The sequence below is a fragment of the Macaca thibetana genome, chromosome 19 (assembly GCF_024542745.1).
Source record: "Macaca thibetana thibetana isolate TM-01 chromosome 19, ASM2454274v1, whole genome shotgun sequence".
NCBI classification, from domain to species: Eukaryota; Metazoa; Chordata; class Mammalia; order Primates; family Cercopithecidae; genus Macaca; species Macaca thibetana.
The window spans coordinates 24,633,030-24,654,623 of NC_065596.1; the positions used below are offsets into that span (position 1 = coordinate 24,633,030).

Sequence of the window (21,594 nt, forward strand, 5' to 3'; positions counted from 1 at the left end):
AGGTTCTTACCACACCAACTTCAGGCTCGATCTTTTCTCCCTAACCTCAGAATCAGTTAGTTGTCTCCTTTAAAACCTTTCTCTCTCTCTCTCTCACACACACACACACACACGAGAGAGAGAGGGAATATATAGTACTGTTTTTGGTGTATGAGTGTGTGCTTCAGAATAAATGGTTTCATACCCTACAAAAAAAATGAGATTCAAATTTTATAATCCATCAAGTTTTATTGGAACACAGCCACGCTGGATTGCTTCTGTATTATTTATGGCCGCCTTTGCACTGCCATAAGTCTCCATGGTCACAATATCCACTCACGACCACTTGTTGTCTTTCAACAGCGGCATATAAAATCTCTAACACAGTTCATCTCACACCTAATGAAACAGACACACACAGGCATAAATTTAGAAACCATCCTATGAACATAAACAGGTCCACGCAGGGTTCCAGACACCGAATCGAACTAACAAACTCCCTCAAAGCAAGACACACCCATCTGTTCAACTGCCAGACACTGTTCCAGGCGCTCGTACCCAGGTAAACTGGTAGTGTCGCGCAGGTCATTTCCAGGGACCTTACCCTGGATTCCCCTGCTCGCTCAGGTCTAAGTCCCCAGACACCCCAGTCCCATCTTCGGCTGTTCTAGACTCCAGAATGCGTTCCTTAGCGAAGGCTGAGAACCTTTTAATTCGCTCTCAGTCAACACCAAAGACCCTCAAGCAAAGGCTGGAGCTCCCAGCCATCTTCGGAAAAACCGCCTTTGACTGGTGAAGCCGAGTTGCATGCTGGGAGCATCCCCCCTGTCCCGGTTCCAACTTCCGGAGACTATCCAGCTGTGGACTACATTTCCCAGAAGTCTCCGGGGCACATGTCTTTTAGGGGCGGGGCGAGTTTGCCGGCCAGAAACACTCCCGGTGGCTCCTCTCGCAGCCTGCGAGCGTTTCCAGGCTCTTGTTTCCCATCAGCCTCTGGGTCCAAACTAACCACGGGTCTCCGGGTCCTTTTCCGGTGTCCTTAAGGTTCTTGGACTCTGCATGGTGAGTTGGTCGTGTCCGTAAAAGTATTCAGCCCAGGTGAAGCTGGGAGGGCTCGGCTGGCTTTACCGGGGCCCGACTGGAAACGGCAGTGAGGGTGAGGGTGAGGGTGAGGGTGAGGGTGAGGGTGAGGGTGAGGGTGAGGGTGGGGGTGGTGGCATCGGGGGCGCTGGAGATGGGGAGGGCTGGGTCACGGACAGGGCGTGTCGTGTGCGGCACTCAAGCCTGTGTGCACGCGAGCAGCCGAGGGATAGTGTGTCTCAGACGGCGTGGCAGGGCCGGGGCGTGTCTCCGCGGAGGTGGGTGCAGTTGTGAATGTGTGACGGGGTGATGCGGTGCGTGGCCGTATTTTTAAGTGTGATTTGCCTTGACCAAATGCTCTAGGTTCCCTTTAGCCTGTTTTTGGGCCTTCCACGGTTAAATGACTGCAAGAAAGAAGTCTATGCTAAGCCCTGTAATGAACGTTTCAAGCAAGAAGGATGAGAATTTTAGATCTGGAAGTGTCCTCGCGACAGGATCTTGTCAAGACCTGAGGGGGAAGTTCTAGAGGTAGGATTCCTACAAGAGGCGCCTCTAGGAGCTCTTTGGTGGTGAGCTAGCTACATGTTTCAGAGCCACTGAAACCAGACCTCTGTCCCCAAGAATTGCCCTCAACACAGAGACAGACTCTAGCCTGCCTTTTCGTTCCATTTGGTTTTGTGTGGATGAAGGCAGAAGTGGCCCTAGAGGGTGTTTTGCTCTTTTTTCTTTTTTAATTAAGTCTGTGACGCTCTAGAAATGCTGATGTCTCATGTTACTGTTTTTCCCCCAGTGCTGCTAGGTTGCCAGATTTCTAAGAAGGAGCTCAAAGAGGAGAAAAGGAGTTTGCGCATATTTAGAAATCAAGGTTCAGGTGACGTTTTTTATACATATTTTTTATACATATACCTACAACTACCTTTGATTCTAGGTCATGAGAACATTTTCTTTCCTTGGCTTGAAAGATCTTGACTGGGTCTTCCCAGTCACATGACCTGCCATGCTGGTACATATTTCCCCCGGTGGCCCCCTATTGTTCTTCTCCTCAATTCCTACCCACCTGTTCACATGGCAAATTGTTCAGATCCTTCAGTGCACTGAAGAGTTATAGAAAGGCACCTCTTGTAGATTGCTATTAGAGCATTATTTTAAACTATGATTATTTGAAGAGATTAGTATTTAGGTGGTGCTATATACAAACTTTTTTTTTTAAGTTTTCTGTAGTCATAATTAAAAATTTTTTTTTTTACCTTTTTTAGAGACAAGGTCTCACTCTGTTGCCCAGGCTGAGTACAGTAGTAAAGTCATAGCTCACTGCAACCTTGGAGTCCTGGGCTCCAGTGTTCCTCTGGCCTTGGCCTCCCAGTGTGCTGGGATTGCAGGTGTGAGCCACGACACCTGGCCCATAATCATGATTCTTAAAGCAAGGCAAAGTATGAGGGATTTTAAGTAAGGGAACGTTTCTGGCAGTATATGACAATGTTGTCTGCTTTGTGAGGCTTTTAGGGGTGGAAATATGATTGAGCTTTGAGCATAGGGATTTGTGATTTGCACCAACAAGAGTGGGGACTTTCAGATAATCTTTAGATAGAAGTCTGTAACATTGTCAAGCATGGCTTGTTTCAAGTCCAGCTTTGTGTGACATGTAAGAAGCTGAACTATGTTGTAGTTAAAATTAAGGCTCTGGGGTCGGGCATGGTGGCTCACGCCTGTAATCCCAGCGCTTTGGGAGGCCAAGGCAGGTAGATCACGAGGTCAGGAGATCGAGACCATCCTGGCTAACATGGTGAAACCCCTTCTCTACTAAAAATACAAAAAGTTAGCCAGGCGTGGTGGCGGGTGCCAGTAGTCCCAGCTACTCGGGAGGCTGAGGCAGGAGAATGGCGTGAACCTGGGAGGTGGAGGTTGCAGTGAGCCAAGATTGCACCACTGTACTCCAGCCTGGGTGACAGAGAGAGACTCTGTCTCAAAAAAAAAAAAAAATTAAGGCTCTGGATCCAAAGTATCTGAATCCAAATCCTGGCTCTGCCTGTTGGTAGCTGTGTGAACTTAGATAATTGATTCAGGCCCTCTGTGCCACATCTATAAAATAGGGACAGAATAGTACCTACCTAATGGAGTTGTGATGATGTAAGATGAGTTATTATGGGTAAAGCTTCTTAGAGCAGTGTCATCCCCATGATATGGGCTTACTGAATATTGAGTTGCTATTATTGGGCTCTTCTAGATTATTTCCTGTCAACTTTTTATAGATTAGAGTAAGAGAAATATGAAGTTGATTGTGACGGGTGCTTGCAAATTAACAAAAAAGTGGGGGCTGAGTGCGGTGGCTCACACCAGTAATCCCAGCACTTTGGGAGGCCAAGGTGGGTGGATCACAAGGTCAGGAGTTCGAGACCAGCCTGGCCAGCATGGTGAAACTCCGTCTCTACTAAAAATACAAAAAATTAGCCGGGATGGTGGCGGGTGGCTATAGTCCCAGGTACTTGGGAGACTGAGGCAGGAGAATTGCTTGAACCAGCAGTTGGAGGTTGCAGTGAGCTGAGATCGTGCCACTGCACTCCAGGCTGGGTGACAGAGCGAGACTCCGTCTCAAAAAAAAAAAAAGAAAAAAAGAAAAAAAAGTGACCAGATGCTCAAATGATCTAGGACAGGAAAACTTAAAAAAAAAAAAAAAGCAGGGTGTTGGCCTTTTGCTGAAGCTGGATTACAGTGGCATGATCATGGCTCACTGCAGCCTTGGCCTCCCAGGCTCAAGCGATCCTCCCACCTCAGCCTCCCTAGTACCTGAGACTACAGGTATGTGCCATGAAGCCTGGCCAGTTTTTGGATTTTTTATAGAGAGGGGATTTTACTATGTTGCCCAGACTGGTCTCGAACTCCTGGACTCAAGCAATCTACCTGACTCAGGCTCCTCAAGTGCTGGGATTACAGGTGTGAGCTACTGTGCCCAGCCTTAGGACAGGAAGTCTTAACCTGAGGTCTTCTTGTTCCATTGACAAGCTTCTAGGTGACCAAAACCCCTTGAAATCGAGACCAAATTTTTGTAAATATATGTAAATGTGTTTTTTTAAGTGGGCAAAGTGTCTATAATTTCATGAGATTATCAAAAGTGACCATGACCCAAAAAGATCTAGCTCCATTGTTCTGGAAAAAAGACTGTAATTGCTGGGAAGGAGCTTGAAAAAAATGAGTCCAGCTGGGTGCAGTGGCCCACGCCTGTAATCCCAACACTTTGGGAGGTGGAGGCGGGTGGATCACTTGACATCAGGAGTTAGACCAGCCTGACCAATATGGTGAAACCCCAGCTCTACTAAAATTACAAAAATTAGCTGGGCGTGGTGGTGTGGGCCTGTAGTCCCAGCTACTCAGGAGGCTGAGGCAGGAGAATCAGTTGAACCCAGGAGACAGAGGTTGCTGTGAGCCAAGATTGCACCACTGCACTCCAGCCTAAGTGACAGAGTGAGACTCCATCTCAAAAAAAAAAAAAGAAAAAAAAATTAGTGTCCAGTAGAATGGAAATAGTCAAGTAAATTGTAGTATATCTAGTGATGGAATGATATGCACCTAATAAAAATTAAGTTTATAAAGAATCAAAGGAAGGAAAAATATAAATGATGAAATTTTAAGCAATCATTATAGTTATAAACAAAAGTGCTCAAGAATATTGTGTTACCTGTCAATCCCATCTAATAAGACAGGGTTTTGGAAGACATATTTCAAGGATTACATCTAAAATGTTACTTTAATTCGTCATTCAGTGAAGAAGTGGAGAGGTGCAGCCATACTTATTGAGCATCTTCTATGTACCAAATACTGTTTTGTTTATGCACATTTATTTTCTTCCTCAGACTTTGAAGGTGGTCTATCTAATTTGTGTTGATTTACAGGAGAATCTTGACAGTGAACGTGTCTCATTACATTGAATAACAGCTACAGGATGTTCAAGAGCTGGTAGGTGTGAATTGTTTCAGGCCCACTGATTTTCAGTGTTGGCGCCATTTGTTCAGTTTTCTTCATGACTGAAATATATCCTTCCTGTCACTCAGTCTTTTACATTTGGAAATGTCTTTATAGTTCCAATTATGGAATTAATGCAGGCTTGGTCCAAAAAAACCTCAGCAATCTAGGAGATATATCGAGAAGGAAGCTAAAAATCACATCCTCTAGAGTTAATCATTTTTAATGTTTTTTTTGTTTTGTTTTTTGTTTTCTTTTTTGAGATAGTGTCTCACTCTGTCACTCAGGTTGGAGTGCAGTGGTGCAGTGTCAGCTCACTGCAACCTCCACCTCCCAGGCTCAAGCGATCCTCCCACCTCAGAGGGAAGGTAGCTGGGACCACAGGTGTGTGCCACCATGCCTGGCTAATTTTTCCTGTTTTTGGTAGAGCTGGGGTTTCACCATATTTCCCAGACTGGTCTTGAACTCCTGAGCTCAAGCAGTCTGCCTCCTTTGGCCTCCCAAAGTGCTGGAATTACAGGCGTGAGCCACCACACCCGGCACTTTGGAATATTTTTGTTTAAATCCTTTTTCCTTTTAGCCTATGGGTCTGTTTTGTTTTTTGTTTGTTTGTTTTTTTCCTGCAGAATAAAATTATAGTAATTGGTGATGTAAATGAATTGAAGACTCTTTAGTTCTTAGTTTGAAAAAGAAACAACCCAGATCTAGGTTGTACGTTAATTTTGAATATTTAGGGATAAGAGGGAAGTGCTAGTGATTCCCTTATTTGAAAACTTTAAAAAATGCACAACTTCTGGGATTATAGAAATGTCATTTAAAAATGAATTACCAGGCAAAAAGGAGTTTTAGAATTATATTATTTTAAAGGTTACCTCGCCAGACAATGGCAATAATCTCCAATATAGAGCCATCTTACAAAAAAAATACATTTTACAGATAATATTTCCAAAGACAGGTGTAAATACCAGAAGGTAGAATGAGAAGGTTATGGTTGTAAATGTTTAAACCACCAATTTGTACAGAAGAGTAAGACTGAGCCTCTGGTTAAGTTCTCAGCTTGATACCTAATCGGGTTGTATTTTCTTTTTTTTTTTTTTTTTTTTTTTTTTTTTGAGGTGGAGTCTCGCTCTGTCACCCAGGCTGGAGTGCAATGGCCGGATCTCAGCTCACTGCAAGCTCCGCCTCCCAGGTTTACGCCATTCTCCTGCCTCAGCCTCCCGAGTAGCTGGGACTACAGGCGCCCGCCACCTCGCCCGGCTAGTTTTTTGTATTTTTTAGTAGAGACGGGGTTTCACCGGGTTAGCCAGGATGGTCTCGATCTCCTGACCTCGTGATCCGCCCATCTCGGCCTCCCAAAGTGCTGGGATTACAGGCTTGAGCCACCGCGCCCGGCCTCGGGTTGTATTTTCTGATGCAGCTTAATGATGCTGAATCTCTATGTATCTTCTAGGAGGAAGTGGTATATTCCTCTGCATGTTTCTGAGAACCTGTTTTTCTCACATTGTTATTTAGGAAGAGTACAGGCTCAAGGCTGACCTGTGAAATTTGAGTTCGTGTTATAAGAAAGCAGGTCTGAGAAGGACACATTTTACTGTGAGCAAAAGAGAGTATCATTAAGTTTCTTTGTTATAACAGGATAAGGGACAGTAACATTCTTCATTTTCTTTTCTTTTTTTTTTTTTTTTTTTTTGTGATGGGGTCTCACTTTTCGCCCAGGCTGGAGTGCAGTGGCGCGATCTCGGCTCACGGCAAGCTCCGTCTCCCGGGTTCACACTATTCTCCTGCCTCAGCCTCCCGAGTAGCTGGGACTACAGGCGTCCACCACCATGCCCAGCTAATTTTTGTATTTTTAGTAGAGATGGGGTTTCACTGTGTTAGCCAGGATGGTGTCGATCTCCTGACCTCGTGATCCACCCGCCTTGGCCTCCCAAAGTGCTGTGATTACAGGCGTGAGCCACCGTGCCTAGCCATTTTCAATAATAACGATGACAATGTGGGCAAGCCTGCTGGCTTACACCTGTAATCCCAGCACTTTGGGAGGTCAAGACAGGAGGATTCCTTAAGCTCAGGTGTTCAAGACCAGCCTGGACAACACAGTGAGACCCTGTCTCTACAAACAATTTTAAAAAATAATAATTAGCAGGGCATGGTGGCATGCACCTGTGGTTCCAGTTACTGGGGAGGGAGGCTGAGGTGGGAGGATCACCTGAGTCCAGGAGGTTGGGGCTGCATTGAGCTGTGTTTCTGCCACATCATTCCAGCCTAGGCAACAGAGCAAGACCCTGTCTCTGAAGAAGAAACAAAGACAACTTATAAACAATTATCATATACCATTCAGTATTTTGTATGGATTTCTTACTCTTCTATAGTGAACACTTTTCTCTTATTGATGGGGAAAAAGAAGTGTTGAGAAATTGGTAACTATCAAGGTCAAATTCACATCCTAAAGGTCTGACACCAGATCTTTTATCTCAATTTCAACAGAAAATACCTCCCACATTATGTTAGTCACAAACCTGCCTGCCTAAGGAATTGATCATATGTGTCTTTCTTCATCAATGAATATGAACCAACACCATCATAACCAATGAGGGTATGGTGGGTCGCAATTTATTAAACCTTTTGTTTACTATTACCTAGTTTCTCATTTTTAGTGATCAGAAGTTATTTTTGGTTGAATATCCTTGTGTATTCCTCTTGTGTGCTTCTTTGTTCTTTAGCAATTTCTTAAGGATACATTTCTAGAAGTGAAGTTTTGGGTGAAGAATTTGCCCCAAATGCCTGACCCTGTAATACTTGTACTTAGGGGGTAATACAGTGTTTGGAAGACATAGGTGTTACCTTGGAGACCAAATATGCCTTGGGGTAAGTGTAAGGCAGTCAGCAGCCAGCAACAAAGGCCAGTAGGCAATCCAGGGGACCTGCTTTAGGAACTCATAGGAAGGTAGTTATAAGCAATACTGTTGAATCATGATCAAGCATTTGGAGGCAAATGGAATTTATTCTATAAAGTTTATACTACTACTGTTAGTTGCAAAGTGAGCCTAATACGATCAGGTGATTCAGCAGTTATCTGGAGGATACTATGTTTAAGACAGGTTCAGATACAAAATAAATCTATCAGTCAAAATAAGAAAAGCAGAATCAAAACCTCATTAATGGAAAGGGAACAAAAAAAAAAATAGGCTGGCCACGGTGGCTCATGCCTGTAATCCCAGCACTTTGGGAGGCCGAGGCGGGTGGATCACGAGGTCAGGAGATCGACACCATCCTGGCTAACAGGGCGAAACCCCGTCTCTACTAAAAAATACAAAAAATTAGCTGGGCATGGTGGCGGGCACCTGTAGTCCCAGCTACTCGGGAGGCTGAGGCAGGAGAATGGCGTGAACCCAGGAGGCGAAGTTTGCAGTGAGCAGAGATCGTGCCACTGCACTCCAGCCCGAGCGACAGAGCGAGACTCCGTCTCAAAAAAAATAAATAAATAAAATAAAACCCCCAAAAAACAGAAATGAAAAGATGAAATTCCCCAACTTATGCTATGGATATATTAGTATTATTACACTAATATTATTCTATTAATATATCCATGGCATAACTTGGGGAATTTCATCCATTTTTTTTTTCTAGGCAAGACATAGGCATATGTAGAAATTATACAGTTTGTGTAATGCATGGCCATGGTTACAGTGATTATGTGGATTACCTAAACAAAAAACATGATCATAATGAAAAGATAAATGTTATTAATATATACAGATATGTAATTTTATTTTTTATTTTTTTTTCTTGAGATGTATAACTTTCTAAACATTTTTTATCTGTTGATGTGATTGTCAGTCTTTCTGTATTGATATGTATGTATTTTATAAATGTAATCATACCATAAATCTCATAACCTCCTTTTTCTATTGAGTATATCTTATTTCCCTGAGTTAGCATGTACTCATTGCATGATGTTCCGTGTCATGAATATTACTGATATATGCATTGGAAAGTCAGCTTTTTGGGTTCCTGATGAATTCTTTATACATCCGGTCCAGCTCCCATGTCTTGATCAACTTCCTTCAGTCCTGAACCCATGAAGGACATTCTAGCTTGGACCATGACAGGTATTCCTGAGAGGTAGGAATGGAAAGAGGATGATCTTATCTCCTGGGCAGGACTGAATCGTCAGATCCCAGGTCCAGATTCACATCCTCAGAACCAGACACTGCCAGAAACCTCCCTGCTGAAGAACTTTGGGGTTTAGGTGGAAGTTTGGATTCCATAAATGGCACGTGGGGTGTGTAGCAGAAGCAGGCATGGAGAAGATAAGATCTTCTATTAGCGTAAGTCAGGATGGGATCACTGAGGCACGCCTGGTTTAACACTTCGTTTTCCCTCCCCAGTTCTGGCTTTTCTGGATTCTGTGCTTCACCAATAGAGGAATCCCATGGAGCATTAATTAGTTCTTGCAATTCCAGAACCATGACTGATGTAAGTTGGTATTTTTTCTCTCCATGAAATACTGTGATTTTCAGGGCGTGTGAATCTTTTTTTTTTTAATTTTCCTAAAGCCTTCTCTCTGACAGAACTCCATCCCTGAACCCGCTTCTCAGTTCTTCCTATTCCAGTGGTGGATGGTGCCAAATAGCTTAGTGTCCTCCCCTTGTACCCCTCCCCTTTTTAATCAATGTCATATTCATTGAAGATGTTACTTAACATCTCCTGTGTTCCCAGTCTTCTAGTAAGAGCAATGATAGAGCAATGGAGTCCTCTGAGGGAAATACTTAAGCTTCTGTTAAGGATAACTCAAAGAAATACAGTTAACAACACACTTTTAACACACTTTTACTTGTATGCAAAGAAAATCAATAGTGCATTGATTTCCTCCATCAAAGGCACCAACGGGAGTCATATAAAGGAGGAAAGGGAAGAGAATGAAAGACTGCAGGGATTTTGAAAACAGCAGTATTTTTAAATTTAGGGTAAGATGCTGATTTTAGAAGGTGGCTACCAAAGACACTGTCGTTAGACAGCTGGATGGTCACCCGAAGAGTGATGTTAGTTGTTTATGCATTCTCTGGGAGCACTTTCATGTTTAACCATCTTGACTGTCTTGGGTGATGCCTTTTGGTATCACCTCTGATTGGCCACATCGGCACCATTTCCCTTACCCGAGTTTCTCATTCCCATGTCAGGTCTGCAGTGTGATTAGTTAGTGATGAGGGTCCCATTGGACCACATGCAAAACCTTGGAACTTCTCCATAGACCCAAGTTTTCCACAGAGATAAGATGGACTTTGGGGTTTCTTGGTCTCAACCTCGGTTTATGTGAAGTTGCATGTGTTGGGAGGTGCTTCAGATTAGAAAAAGGGGTGTTAGTGGTTCTTTCTAGGAGTTTCCTAAGAGATGAAGACCAGTGGTCTCTGGAGTCACCAAAGGACTCCATCACCAGTGGATTTTGAACCAGTTGACTTTGAAGTCATTTTTCATCAACCAGGATGTGTAGGTCATGAGTGACATTTGTGTCATGTGCAACATCCTATATCAGTGTCCTCATGTGTCCTGTATCAGCATCCTCTAACTCAGGAACAAGTAACGTACTAAGCGAGGTTGATAGTAACAGATAAGATGATGCCTAAGGTCTAGATGATAATATATTTCCACAATCAAGAAAGTCTACAGAAGTTTTGTTCAGCCTAAATGTACAGATATAATTGAGTGATTAAGCTCATATATTGAGAGGATAAAATGAATTGCAACAAATAAAAAAATTGTTTATTCATTATAAGAAAAAATGCTTATGATGTAATCTAACAGTGATGTATTCGAGTCTTGTTGATAGTCCCTAATTTAATGGGAATCAGTTTTATAAAATAAAGATTTTGTAGTACATTTGGGAAAAAGTTTACATGTTTTCCTATTTCTTTCTTTCTTTTTGAGACAGAGTCTTGCTGTCACCCAGGCTGGAGTGCAGTGGTGCAATCTCAGCTCACTGCAACTTCCACCTCCCAGGTTCAAGCGATTCTTCTGCCTCAGCCTCCCAAGTAGCTGGGATTACAGGCATCTGCCACTACACCTGGCTAATTTTTGTATTGTTAGTAGAGATGGGGTTTCACATATTGGCCAGGCTGGTCTCGAACTCCTGACCTCAAGTGATTTGCCCACCTCAGCCTCCCAAAATGCTTGGGATTACAGTCATGAACCATTGCACCAGGCCTTGTTTTTATTTCTTAAAGGAGAAAGATGGTGAGCAATTCACTTTTACAAATAATTTATGAGAAGGGCACATAGCACATAGTAAATATGCATGATGTATACACACATGCACTTTTTATTTAACAGAGAAGAAACTGAGATTTTAAAAATGTATTACCAGACAGGTCTGGATAGCTGAGTTATCTTATAGTATCCGGGAAGTTTTTTCTGCTGTAACAGGATTCTTCTAGAACATGTTGACATTCTGCTTTAGTCACACTGATTTTCTTGCTTTTTCCTACCTATATCAGAGGCTTTCAGCCTCCTTGATTGTTGTATTTCTCCCCCTCTTTGTAGTTTATCCTTCATACCCTCTTTTTCCCTCTTGGAAATGTTTTCTTTAATTTCACAAGTAATACATGGGTTTTTGGTTTTAGGGGTTGGTGACATTCAGGGATGTGGCCATCGACTTCTCTCAGGAGGAGTGGGAATGCCTGGACCCTGCTCAGAGGGACTTGTACGTGGATGTGATGTTGGAGAACTATAGTAACTTGGTGTCACTGGGTAAGGTCATCTGCCTGAAATAATTTAGTCTCCTCTTTGCATCATCAGTTTTCTGCACTGGAAATTCCAGGGCTATCTTTGAAGAAACCAGGTGAACTTCTTCTTCCCCTTCCCAAGGGTATGTTCTTATACTTGCTGGGTTAGAAATGGGTTCGTTAAACACATTGATCTTCCCCATCCCTCAGTGAGCTTTACACCATTCTCGGGCCCTCCCTACAATCACCTCTCTCCTTTAATGGCCAAGGGGCTGGATTTGCATTATAGGACATTTATTTCGTAACCATTGTCAAAGAAACCAGATTTCATAAATTCTGCAAATACTATATCGAATGTCTACTTCTGGCCAGCCTTGTGCTGAGCACTATTCATTGAATCATGAACAAGTTTTGATAACTTGCCTATTTTCATGCAGTTTACTTTGTAGTAAAGGAGAAACATCAAATAAGTAAGTGAATAAATAAATAGTATGTAATGAACCAAATTCTTTGGAAAAGGTAAACAGTGTAAGGGAATAGAAAATGATGGGGACTGACAGGGCTAATTTAGATAAGATGGTCAAGGAACGCTTTCTTGAACAGATGTTCAAGAATAGAGATATTCAAGCTATGTGAATATGTGGGAGAAGAACAGATCAATCACAGTGAACAGCAAATGCAAAGGCCCTGTTGTTGGAAAGAAACTTTACCAGAACTCTAGGGTAGAGTTATTAAAGGAATATGTACTAAGAAATTACGCCAGGGAGATAGGAAGGGGCCAGATAATATATTGTTTTGTTGTTCTTGTTTGTGGAATTTGGATTGTGTAGTCTCTTTCAGTTTGAAACCGTTCACATGTCTTTCCTTGACTTGCGCATATGTCTGTGATGCTTTTGAAGATTACAGGCCAGTTATTTTGTACAGTGTTCCTCAGTTTGGGTTTGTCTGCTCTTTCTTCATGATTAGATTTAGAGTATGAATCTTTGGCAGGATTATCACAGAATCGATGCTGCATTCTTCTCCCTGCATTTTGTTGGGTAGTATGAATGATTTGTCATTACTCATGTTATTCACTCTGAGTACTTGATTAAGGTGGTGTCTGCTGGCTTCCTCCCTGTGCAGTTGTTTTTTTTCCCTTCCATAAGTATTTTATAGGGAAGAACTTTGAAACTATTAAATATTGTAGAACTGGGCACAGTGGAGGCTCAAACCTGTAATCCCAGCACTTTGGGAGGCTGAGACGGGTGGATTGCTTGAGGCCAGGAGTTCGAGACCAGCATGGGGCAACATGGCAAAACCCCATCTCTTCAAAAAATACAAAATAATTAGCTGGGCTCTGGTGGTGCACACCTGTAGTCCCAGCAACTGGGAGGCTGAGGTGACTGGATTGCTTGAGCCTAAGAGGTTGAGGCTGCAGTGAGCTAAGATTGTGTCACCACACTCCAGCCTGGGTGACAGAGCAAGACCCTGTCTCAATAAATAAATAAATAAATAAATATTGTGTTCCTCTTCAAACTTTCCATTTATTCATATGTTGGATTTCTAGTCAATGGGCTATATTCTGTTTTTTCTGTTATTTATTTTGAAGCTCAAAGTGTTGGAGCTTGTTCCAGATTTGGTCAGTGGGAATCCTTTCATGATATGGCTTTTTGGCATACTCTTTAAGTACCTCCTGATTTTCTGATAAACAAGGTGTCAGAGGTTCATCTTGTATGAAATTTCCCTGCTTTAGTTTTATAATCAGCTATTGCTTTGAAATGCCGGGTTACTTTAAGACAGATTTATAGTTATTGTTTTATGCGTTTGTCTTTTAAATCAACAAATCAAAAGTACAATAATACTAACTTTTCTATTTACTCATGTAGTTACCATTACCAATGTTCTTTATTTCTTCTTATGGCTTCTAATTACTGTTTTGTGTCTTTTCACTTTAGCCTGAAACACTCCCTCTAACATTTCTTCTAGAGTAGGTCTACTGGTAATCACCTCTTTCGGCTTTTGTTTTTTCTGAAAATGTCTTAATTTTACCTTTATTCTTAAAGGACAGTTTTTGCTGGTGTAGAATTCTTGGTTGACAGTGTTTTTTCTTTTGGGACTTTTCAATATACCATCCTACTACTTTCTGTTCTCCATGGTTTCTGATGAGAAATTAGCTGTTAGTCTTGTTGAGGATTCTTGTATGTGTTAGGCTTCTGCTTTCTTCCTGTGTTCTGAAGTCTTTTTGTCTTTGGGTTTCCATAATTTGACTATAATGTGTCTAGATATGAGTCTCTTTGGGTTTATCCTGCCTGAAGTTGTTGAGTCTCTTGCATATGTGTATTCCTGCCTTTTGTCAGATTTTGGATGTTTTCAGACATTCTTTCTTCACATTTTTTTTTCTGTACTTTTATCTCTCTTCTTTTTCTGGGACTCTTAAGATGTGTATGTTGGTGTACTTGACAGTATCCCATCAATCCCTCCGGCTCTCTTCATTGTTCACTATTCCTTTTTCTTTTTGCTCCTCTAGTGCAATAATTTCAAATGACTCATTTTCAAGTTTGCTGAATCTTTCTTCTGCTGAATCCACTATTGAAATTTTCATTTCAGTTACTTTACTCCAGAATTTGTTTGGTTTCTTTTTTTTTTTTTTTTTTTTTTTAATAATTTCTATCCTTTTATTGATATTTTCATTTTGTTCATACACTGTTTTCCTGATTTCCTTTAGCTCTTGGTCCATGGTTTCTTTAGGCTTATTGAGCATATTGGATAGTTCATTAAATGTCTAGGCTTCCTCTGGAATGGTTTCTGTCGATTCTTTTTTTCTTGTGAACGGGCACCCTATGTTCCTGTTTCATTGTATGCTTGTAATTTTTTGTTAAAACTGGGCATTTTGAGTATTATAATGTGGTACCTCTGGAGATTCAATTTTCCCATTCCTCAGGCATGGCTGATTTCTGCTTGTTGAGGGCTGGAGCTGTCAGACTTTTTCAAACTCTTTTGGCAAATTGTATGTTCCTTATTGTATGTGGTCACTGAAGTTTCTGTTCCATCATCTCTGCAGTCAGTTAGTACCAGACAAAGATTTACTTAAATATCTGGCTATAAAAAGGGGGAGAAGAAAAGGTCCATTAGCCCTTTAAATCTTCCAATAGATGCTTCTGGGGAAAGCTTCTGTGACTGATGGAGCTAAAATCAAGGCAGTCATCTGTGCTGGTCCCTCAAAGTAACACAAAACCCACCAAACTGCACAACCCTGAAGTTTTTGGAAGACAAAGTCACACTGACCACCCAGGTCCCAGCTGGCTGTTCCAGGAATACAGGCTGCTGCCCTCCCCACAGTTGTGGTGGGGCTGAGGAGTGAGGGATGTGATTAGCTGGTACACACCATATCTGTGAACTTTTCGTACTATGTTACATTAAAATCATTGCACTTTGAATAATCTTTTGTCCATGCGTAATTTTGTGACATCATACACCAAATCCACCTGTTTCTACAAATAAAGTTGTATGGAACATAGTCTTACCCATTTGTTTATATGTTTACATATTGTCCATGGCTGCCTCGATAAAATGACAAGAGTTGTGACATTGAGTTGTTAAGACAAAAGAGTTGTTAGACAAAACAAAATCAGCCAAAGCTCATTATGATAAGAATTTGACTCCCATTAAGATACATACCTAGCAGGGGACACTGGATAACCACAACTGGGCACATAAGGGCTTGACTGATGGAAGCTGACATTTGGTTTGAGGCAACATCAGCATGGGAAAATGAGGGACTTGTTGAAGTGAACTTTGTGGAATCCTCCAGAAAACTATAAAATCAGAACATTGAGATCACAAGAGCTGCAAAATCAAGGCTAAGTTTGTTATTTAATAGGGGAGTGCCTTGATGAGTTCAGTAAAGTCACCTAATTTGTCTTTTATTTCTACTATAGTTTTTTTTTTTTCCTAGTGAAGGAAATAAAATGTGTGGTTTTCTTGTTTTCTTTCAGATTTGGAGTCAACAACATACGAGACCAAAAAAATATTTTCAGAAAAGGATATTTTTGAAATAAATTTTTCCCAATGGGAGATGAAGGAAAAAAGTAAAACCCTTGGCCTTGAGGCATCCATCTTCAGAAATAATTGGAAGTGCAAAAGTATATTCGAGGGACTAAAAGGATGTCAAGAGGGATACTTCAGTCAAATGATAATCAGCTATGAAGAAATACCCTCTTACAGAAAAAGTAAATCTCTTACTCCACATCAAAGCATTCATAATACAGAGAAACCCTATGTTTATAAGGAACGTGTGAATGCTTGCAGTCATGGCTCAAAACTTGTTCAACACAAGAGAACTCATACAGCTGAAAAACACTTTGAATGTAAAGAATGTGGGAAGAATTATTTAAGTGCCTATCAACTCAATGTGCATCAGAGATTTCATACTGGTGAGAAACCCTATGAGTGTAAGGAATGTGGGAAGACCTTTAGTTGGGGATCAAGTCTTGTTAAACATGAGAGAATCCATACTGGTGAGAAACCCTATGAATGTAAAGAATGTGGGAAGGCCTTTAGTCGTGGCTATCACCTCACTCAACATCAGAAAATTCATATTGGTGTGAAATCTTATAAATGTAAGGAATGTGGGAAGGCCTTTTTTTGGGGCTCAAGCCTCGCTAAACATGAGATAATTCATACAGGTGAGAAACCTTATCAATGTAAAGAATGTGGGAAGGCCTTCAGTCGTGGCTATCAACTTACTCAGCATCAGAAAATCCATACTGGTAAGAAACCTTATGAATGTAAAATATGTGGAAAGGCTTTTTGTTGGGGCTATCAACTTACTCGACATCAGATATTTCATACTGGTGAGAAACCCTATGAATGTAAGGAATGTGGGAAGGCTTTTAATTGCGGATCAAGTCTTATTCAACATGCAAGAATTCATACTGGTGAGAAACCTTATGAATGTAAAGAATGTGGAAAGGCCTTTAGTCGTGGCTATCACCTTTCTCAACATCAGAAAATTCATACTGGTGAGAAACCTTTTGAATGTAAGGAATGTGGGAAGGCCTTTAGTTGGGGTTCAAGCCTTGTTAAACATGAGAGAGTTCATACTGGTGAGAAATCCCATGAATGTAAAGAATGTGGAAAGACCTTTTGTAGTGGGTATCAACTTACTCGACATCAGGTATTTCATACTGGTGAGAAACCCTATGAATGTAAGGAATGTGGGAAGGCTTTTAATTGTGGATCAAGTCTTGTTCAACATGAGAGAATCCATACAGGGGAGAAACCTTATGAATGTAAAGAATGTGGGAAGGCTTTTAGTCGTGGCTATCACCTTACTCAACATCAGAAAATTCATACCGGTGAGAAACCTTTTAAATGTAAGGAATGTGGGAAGGCCTTCAGTTGGGGTTCAAGCCTAATTAAGCATGAGAGAGTGCATACTAATGAGAAGACTTATGGATGTAAAGACTGTGGGAAGGCCTTTGGTAGTGGCTATCAACTTAGTGTTCATCAGAGATTTCATACTGGTGAGAAGCTTTATCAATGTAAGGAATTCGGGAAGACCTTTACTCATGGCTCAAAACTTGTTCATGAGAGAACTTGTAATGATAAACCCTACAAATATAAAGAATGTGGGGAAGCCTTTCTGTGGACAACTTACTCAAATGAGAAAATTGATACCGATGAAACCTTATGATTGAAAGTTGTAACAGAACATTTTGTGTGTGTTTACAGACAACTCATCATAATAAGAACTCTTACTCTTGAGAAACCTTGTGAATGTAAGGGATGTGCAAAAGCCATTTGTTTCTGTGTATGGACAATTATCTTGCTATCCAGCAATTCATACTAGTGAGAAATATTCTGAATATAACTAATATGAAAAGGCCTTTAGACTTCTGTACAGTCTTATTGGATATCAATTTATACTGATGTAAAATCATTTAAATGTAAGGAATGTGTGAAGATCTTTATTCATGACACAAAGTCTGATAACATCAGATAACTGGTATTTGTTAAAAAGGTTTAAATGGAAGGAATGTGGGAAGGACCTAAACTTAATTCAGTTCTTGCTGCACATCCGAGAATTCATACTGCTGTGTAATCCTATGCACATAAGGAATTTGGGAAGGCTTATAGACATAGTAAATATCCTAGAGTACATCAGAGAATTCATCAAAATGAGAAATCATTTGAATTAGAATTAAAGGAAGGCCTTTAGACAGATGCCACTCAAATTATTATCCAGAGACTGGTGCAGTCATAAAATTGTCATCTGTCAATCATGAGATAAATGTGGAAAGTGAGTAAATATTTGGAACTTTTATAGCAATTTGACATTTCCATAACATTCTATTTTACAAAATTATCAGTCCATAAATGATTGAGAATTGAAAACAAAGTTTGTTCTCTTCCAGAAATAATTTTAGAGACAAGACTCACATTTTTCAAGACATGAGACAAGTCACGATATAATTTAATTTAAATAAGAAATTCTTCACTTGCACCTCTATGATTAGAATAGCAGGACAGTCATACTATAGAAAGATTTGGCAAATGAGGGAATCAAAATTTTCTAATGCCTGTAACAGCATAAGATAATTTATACCAGATATGTTAAATGTACAGAAGCCTTCTAACACTATTCAATCTTTGTTAAACTTCAGTAAATTCATCCTAGAGAATAACTCTGTTAATGTAACAAATGTAGGAAAACCTTTATCCATGGCATATACCATACTGTCATCACCATTTCACCTCCATACTACCTGTAGGATGGTGAGCAAAATGCTTATCTCCTCTGGACATGATGTTTAAAATGCTGATGGTAACTAATAATGCTGTTATAGAGATTAGATGGATTTAGTATGCATCGTATACTTGGAAGAGTATCTGGTATGTAGCCTATGCTCAAAACATACTAGCTATTGTTCATATTGTCTTTATTATTAGTATTACTACTGGTGAATTCTTAGGAGAAGCACAACCATTTGGAGGAATGAATTCAGAAAAGCTTCCTATAACCACTCATCCATTTGAATTTCAGATAGTTCATTCTGGGTAAGATCTAGTACAGTATAAAGAATTTGAGGGGATTTTAATTTAGAGTTTATCCCTTAAGCTGAGCTAAAAATTGAGACGTGAAAAAACCCAGACTTTTGAAGAGTTTAGGAAAGCTGTTTTATAGAATGTCACACATTAGTTTCTTTCCTGATGGTGAAATTTTATATGGGCCTCTTCTTCACATTTCTCATAACATGAAGTTGGAAATAGAGGCTTAAGCATTTTTTACCAGAACACTTCATAGATGGTGATGTGTACTTCATCTTGCAGTACATCAGAAGCAGATAGGATCCATTTCCCCCACTAGCACCAGTGCCAAGTTTGATCACTTACGATAACTACTAGAGTTGTCCGTTGTAAAGATCTATTATATACCTAATAGGATTGGTCAACCTTGATCAATGATCTTTGGAAATGTGTGATCATATGGTATGTATTTTACTTTTTTTTTTTTTTTTTGAGACAGGATCTCTCTCTGTCGCCAAGGCTGGAGTGCGGTGATGTGATTTTGGCTCACTGCAACCTCCACCTCTTGGGTTCAAGTGATTCTTGTGCCTCAGCCTCCCAAGTAACTGAGTCCACAGGTGTGCACCTGTGTGCTAATTATATTTTTAGTAGAGATGGGGTTTTGCCATGTTGGTCCAGGCTGATCTTGAACTCCTGGTCTTAAGCAATCCACCTGCCTCAGCCTCCCGAAGCGGGATTACAGGTGTGAGACACTGCGCCTGGCTGTATTTTACTATTTGGAAATCACAGTGCATCTTAAAATTGATGGCTTCTTGTAACCACTTTCAACCAGGTGGCTGTCATGATTTAGTGTTAGCATCAAGGCAGGTTAGTTATGATGAAATAGAGTGTGTGTTTATATACTCACACAGTTAGAAATCGACCCTTTTAAAAATTATGTCTTTTAAAAAATGTTAGTTCCATCAGAACTAATGCATTGATAACTAAATGTCTGTGGTTCATTGTCATAAGTCTACACCTGACCTCTCTATTTTGTGCACATAGGGAATTCGTAATATCACTGTTCAATCAGTCATTCACCCTCTAGTGATCATCATTCTACATGATTGCACTTTTTCAAAGGCATAAAAAGCCAACAATTGCACTTTTAATAATCAACTGTAACACAAAGCAGAGTACTTTGGGAGTTTTAACAGGATATATTATTGGTAATTGGCTACTATGCCACTCCCTCTGGGTGCCACATTTGCCTTTTAACCAAGAAATGTAGACACGGTGCCTTATCCCAACATTTCTGAAATTATATCTCAAGGAATCACCAGTGCTTACTAGTCTTGAAAATGAAGGAGGATTTTATAGTTAAAGAAGCTAAAGAAGCTTATAAAGTAGCATCTACTAAATCCCCTCTTAAGGAACAAGCAAAAGCACCTCACCAGCTTATCAAAAGACTAAAGAGAAGAGAAAAAAAAAAGACTATTCCAGTGAAGAAAATGGTTGAACTTTGTTTAAACTGGTGTATGGCAAACTTCACTGTTGAAATACTGATTCCCATGACCTATTATCTTTGTAGGTGGGTGAAATTGCATTGGGAAATGCTGCTATAACCAAAAGATAATTTCACTCACCATGTCTGGTTGTTAGCTATGATGGAATAGCAGCATCATGCTCTCAGTTACAAGTGAACATCTTTGTTGTAGCTAAGTAGGGGTGACTCCTGAGTTTAATTAAATGCCATTTCACTATCTGTTTCTACAGTTGTATGGTATTTAATTTGTTAATGTGATGATTTATTCTGACAGATTCACTGACTTTTTCCCCTTTCCTGGATATTCCAGTTAGTCACGGTATCCTTCTGATGCATTGCTTGATTTCATTTTGCCATTTTATTTAGTATTTTTGCATCTCATGAATGACATTATATAGTAGTTTTCTTTGTTATTGTATTTTTGTTTGTTTTGGTATTGCAGTAGCCTGTTCTTTAATATTGTATGATCCTGTTAGGTTATTTTGTTTGATCCTTGACTACTTTTCTAGTTCCATCTGTTGCATTTTTTCTTGTCTTTTAATTCCTACTTCAGACATAACAGATTTATTGAGTGTTCAGCACAGTTCCTTTAAGGAGCCTTCATAGCCATGTAGTACTAGCCAAGATCCACATAAAAGAAGCATCCCAACATGGCCCCTTGTTGAAAATCCTTCATTATGTGTTCTTAAGAATAATGTGTTGGGAAGTCAGAACTTCCTTATAGGGCTGTTATGTTCATACTTGTACATGTCTTTTGGAGCACACGTGTACACATTTCTTTCTGTATACACGGGGAGTGGAATTGCTGGGGTGTGGTCATGGATACATATCTGTTCAACTTTTTAGTAAGTTTAAGTTCTTCTAAACAGTTTTCCAAACAAATGAACCGACTTATACTCTCACTAGCAGTATATCAATGTTCTGCTTTCTCCACATCTTTGATTAATACTTGACATCATCAGTTTAAAGAATATTTTCATTACTCTCACAGGTAATAGAGTGGCATTTGATTGTTGATAATTGTGGTTTAATTTTCCGTTTTCTGATTGTTGCCTATTTGTATATTCTTGCAATTTGTCTTTGCTCCTTGCTCCGGGCATTGGATACATTTGATGTGTCTGTTTTTTACAGAGCCTCTGTTCAGTTTGGAGGACAACAGTTAACACCTAGGCCATGACATTCTCTCTCTCTCTCTCTGTGTGTGTGTGTGTGTGTGTGTGTGTGTGTGTGTGTGTGTATTCCCCACCAGATAGTGAGCTGGTTTTGATGGCTGTGATGGAATCAGCTTTATCTTTGCATCTCCAGTTCCCAGTATGAACCATGACC

At 40.3% G+C, this 21,594-nt stretch overlaps 1 protein-coding gene across 5 annotated transcripts; it reads left to right on the forward strand.

The window, feature by feature from the left end:
• Nucleotides 1–879: 879 nt before the first annotated feature.
• ZNF283 (zinc finger protein 283) lies at nt 880–20,084 on the forward strand. 5 transcript variants are annotated; one of them, XM_050771121.1, is made up of 7 exons: nt 880–1,041; nt 1,423–1,587; nt 1,850–1,930; nt 4,947–5,010; nt 9,405–9,492; nt 11,634–11,760; nt 15,710–20,084. In XM_050771121.1, the coding sequence occupies exons 4-7, from the start codon at nt 4,997–4,999 to the stop codon at nt 17,407–17,409; spliced, it is 1,929 nt and encodes a 642-aa protein (XP_050627078.1). In that variant the 5' UTR covers nt 880–1,041; nt 1,423–1,587; nt 1,850–1,930; nt 4,947–4,996; the 3' UTR covers nt 17,410–20,084. The 5 variants fall into 5 exon arrangements, with proteins under 5 accessions (XP_050627078.1, XP_050627079.1, XP_050627077.1 ...); XM_050771122.1 differs by lacking the exons at nt 9,405–9,492; nt 11,634–11,760; XM_050771120.1 differs by lacking the exons at nt 880–1,041; nt 1,423–1,587; nt 1,850–1,930; nt 4,947–5,010 and having other exon boundaries at nt 8,592–9,492.
• Nucleotides 20,085–21,594: the final 1,510 nt, after the last annotated feature.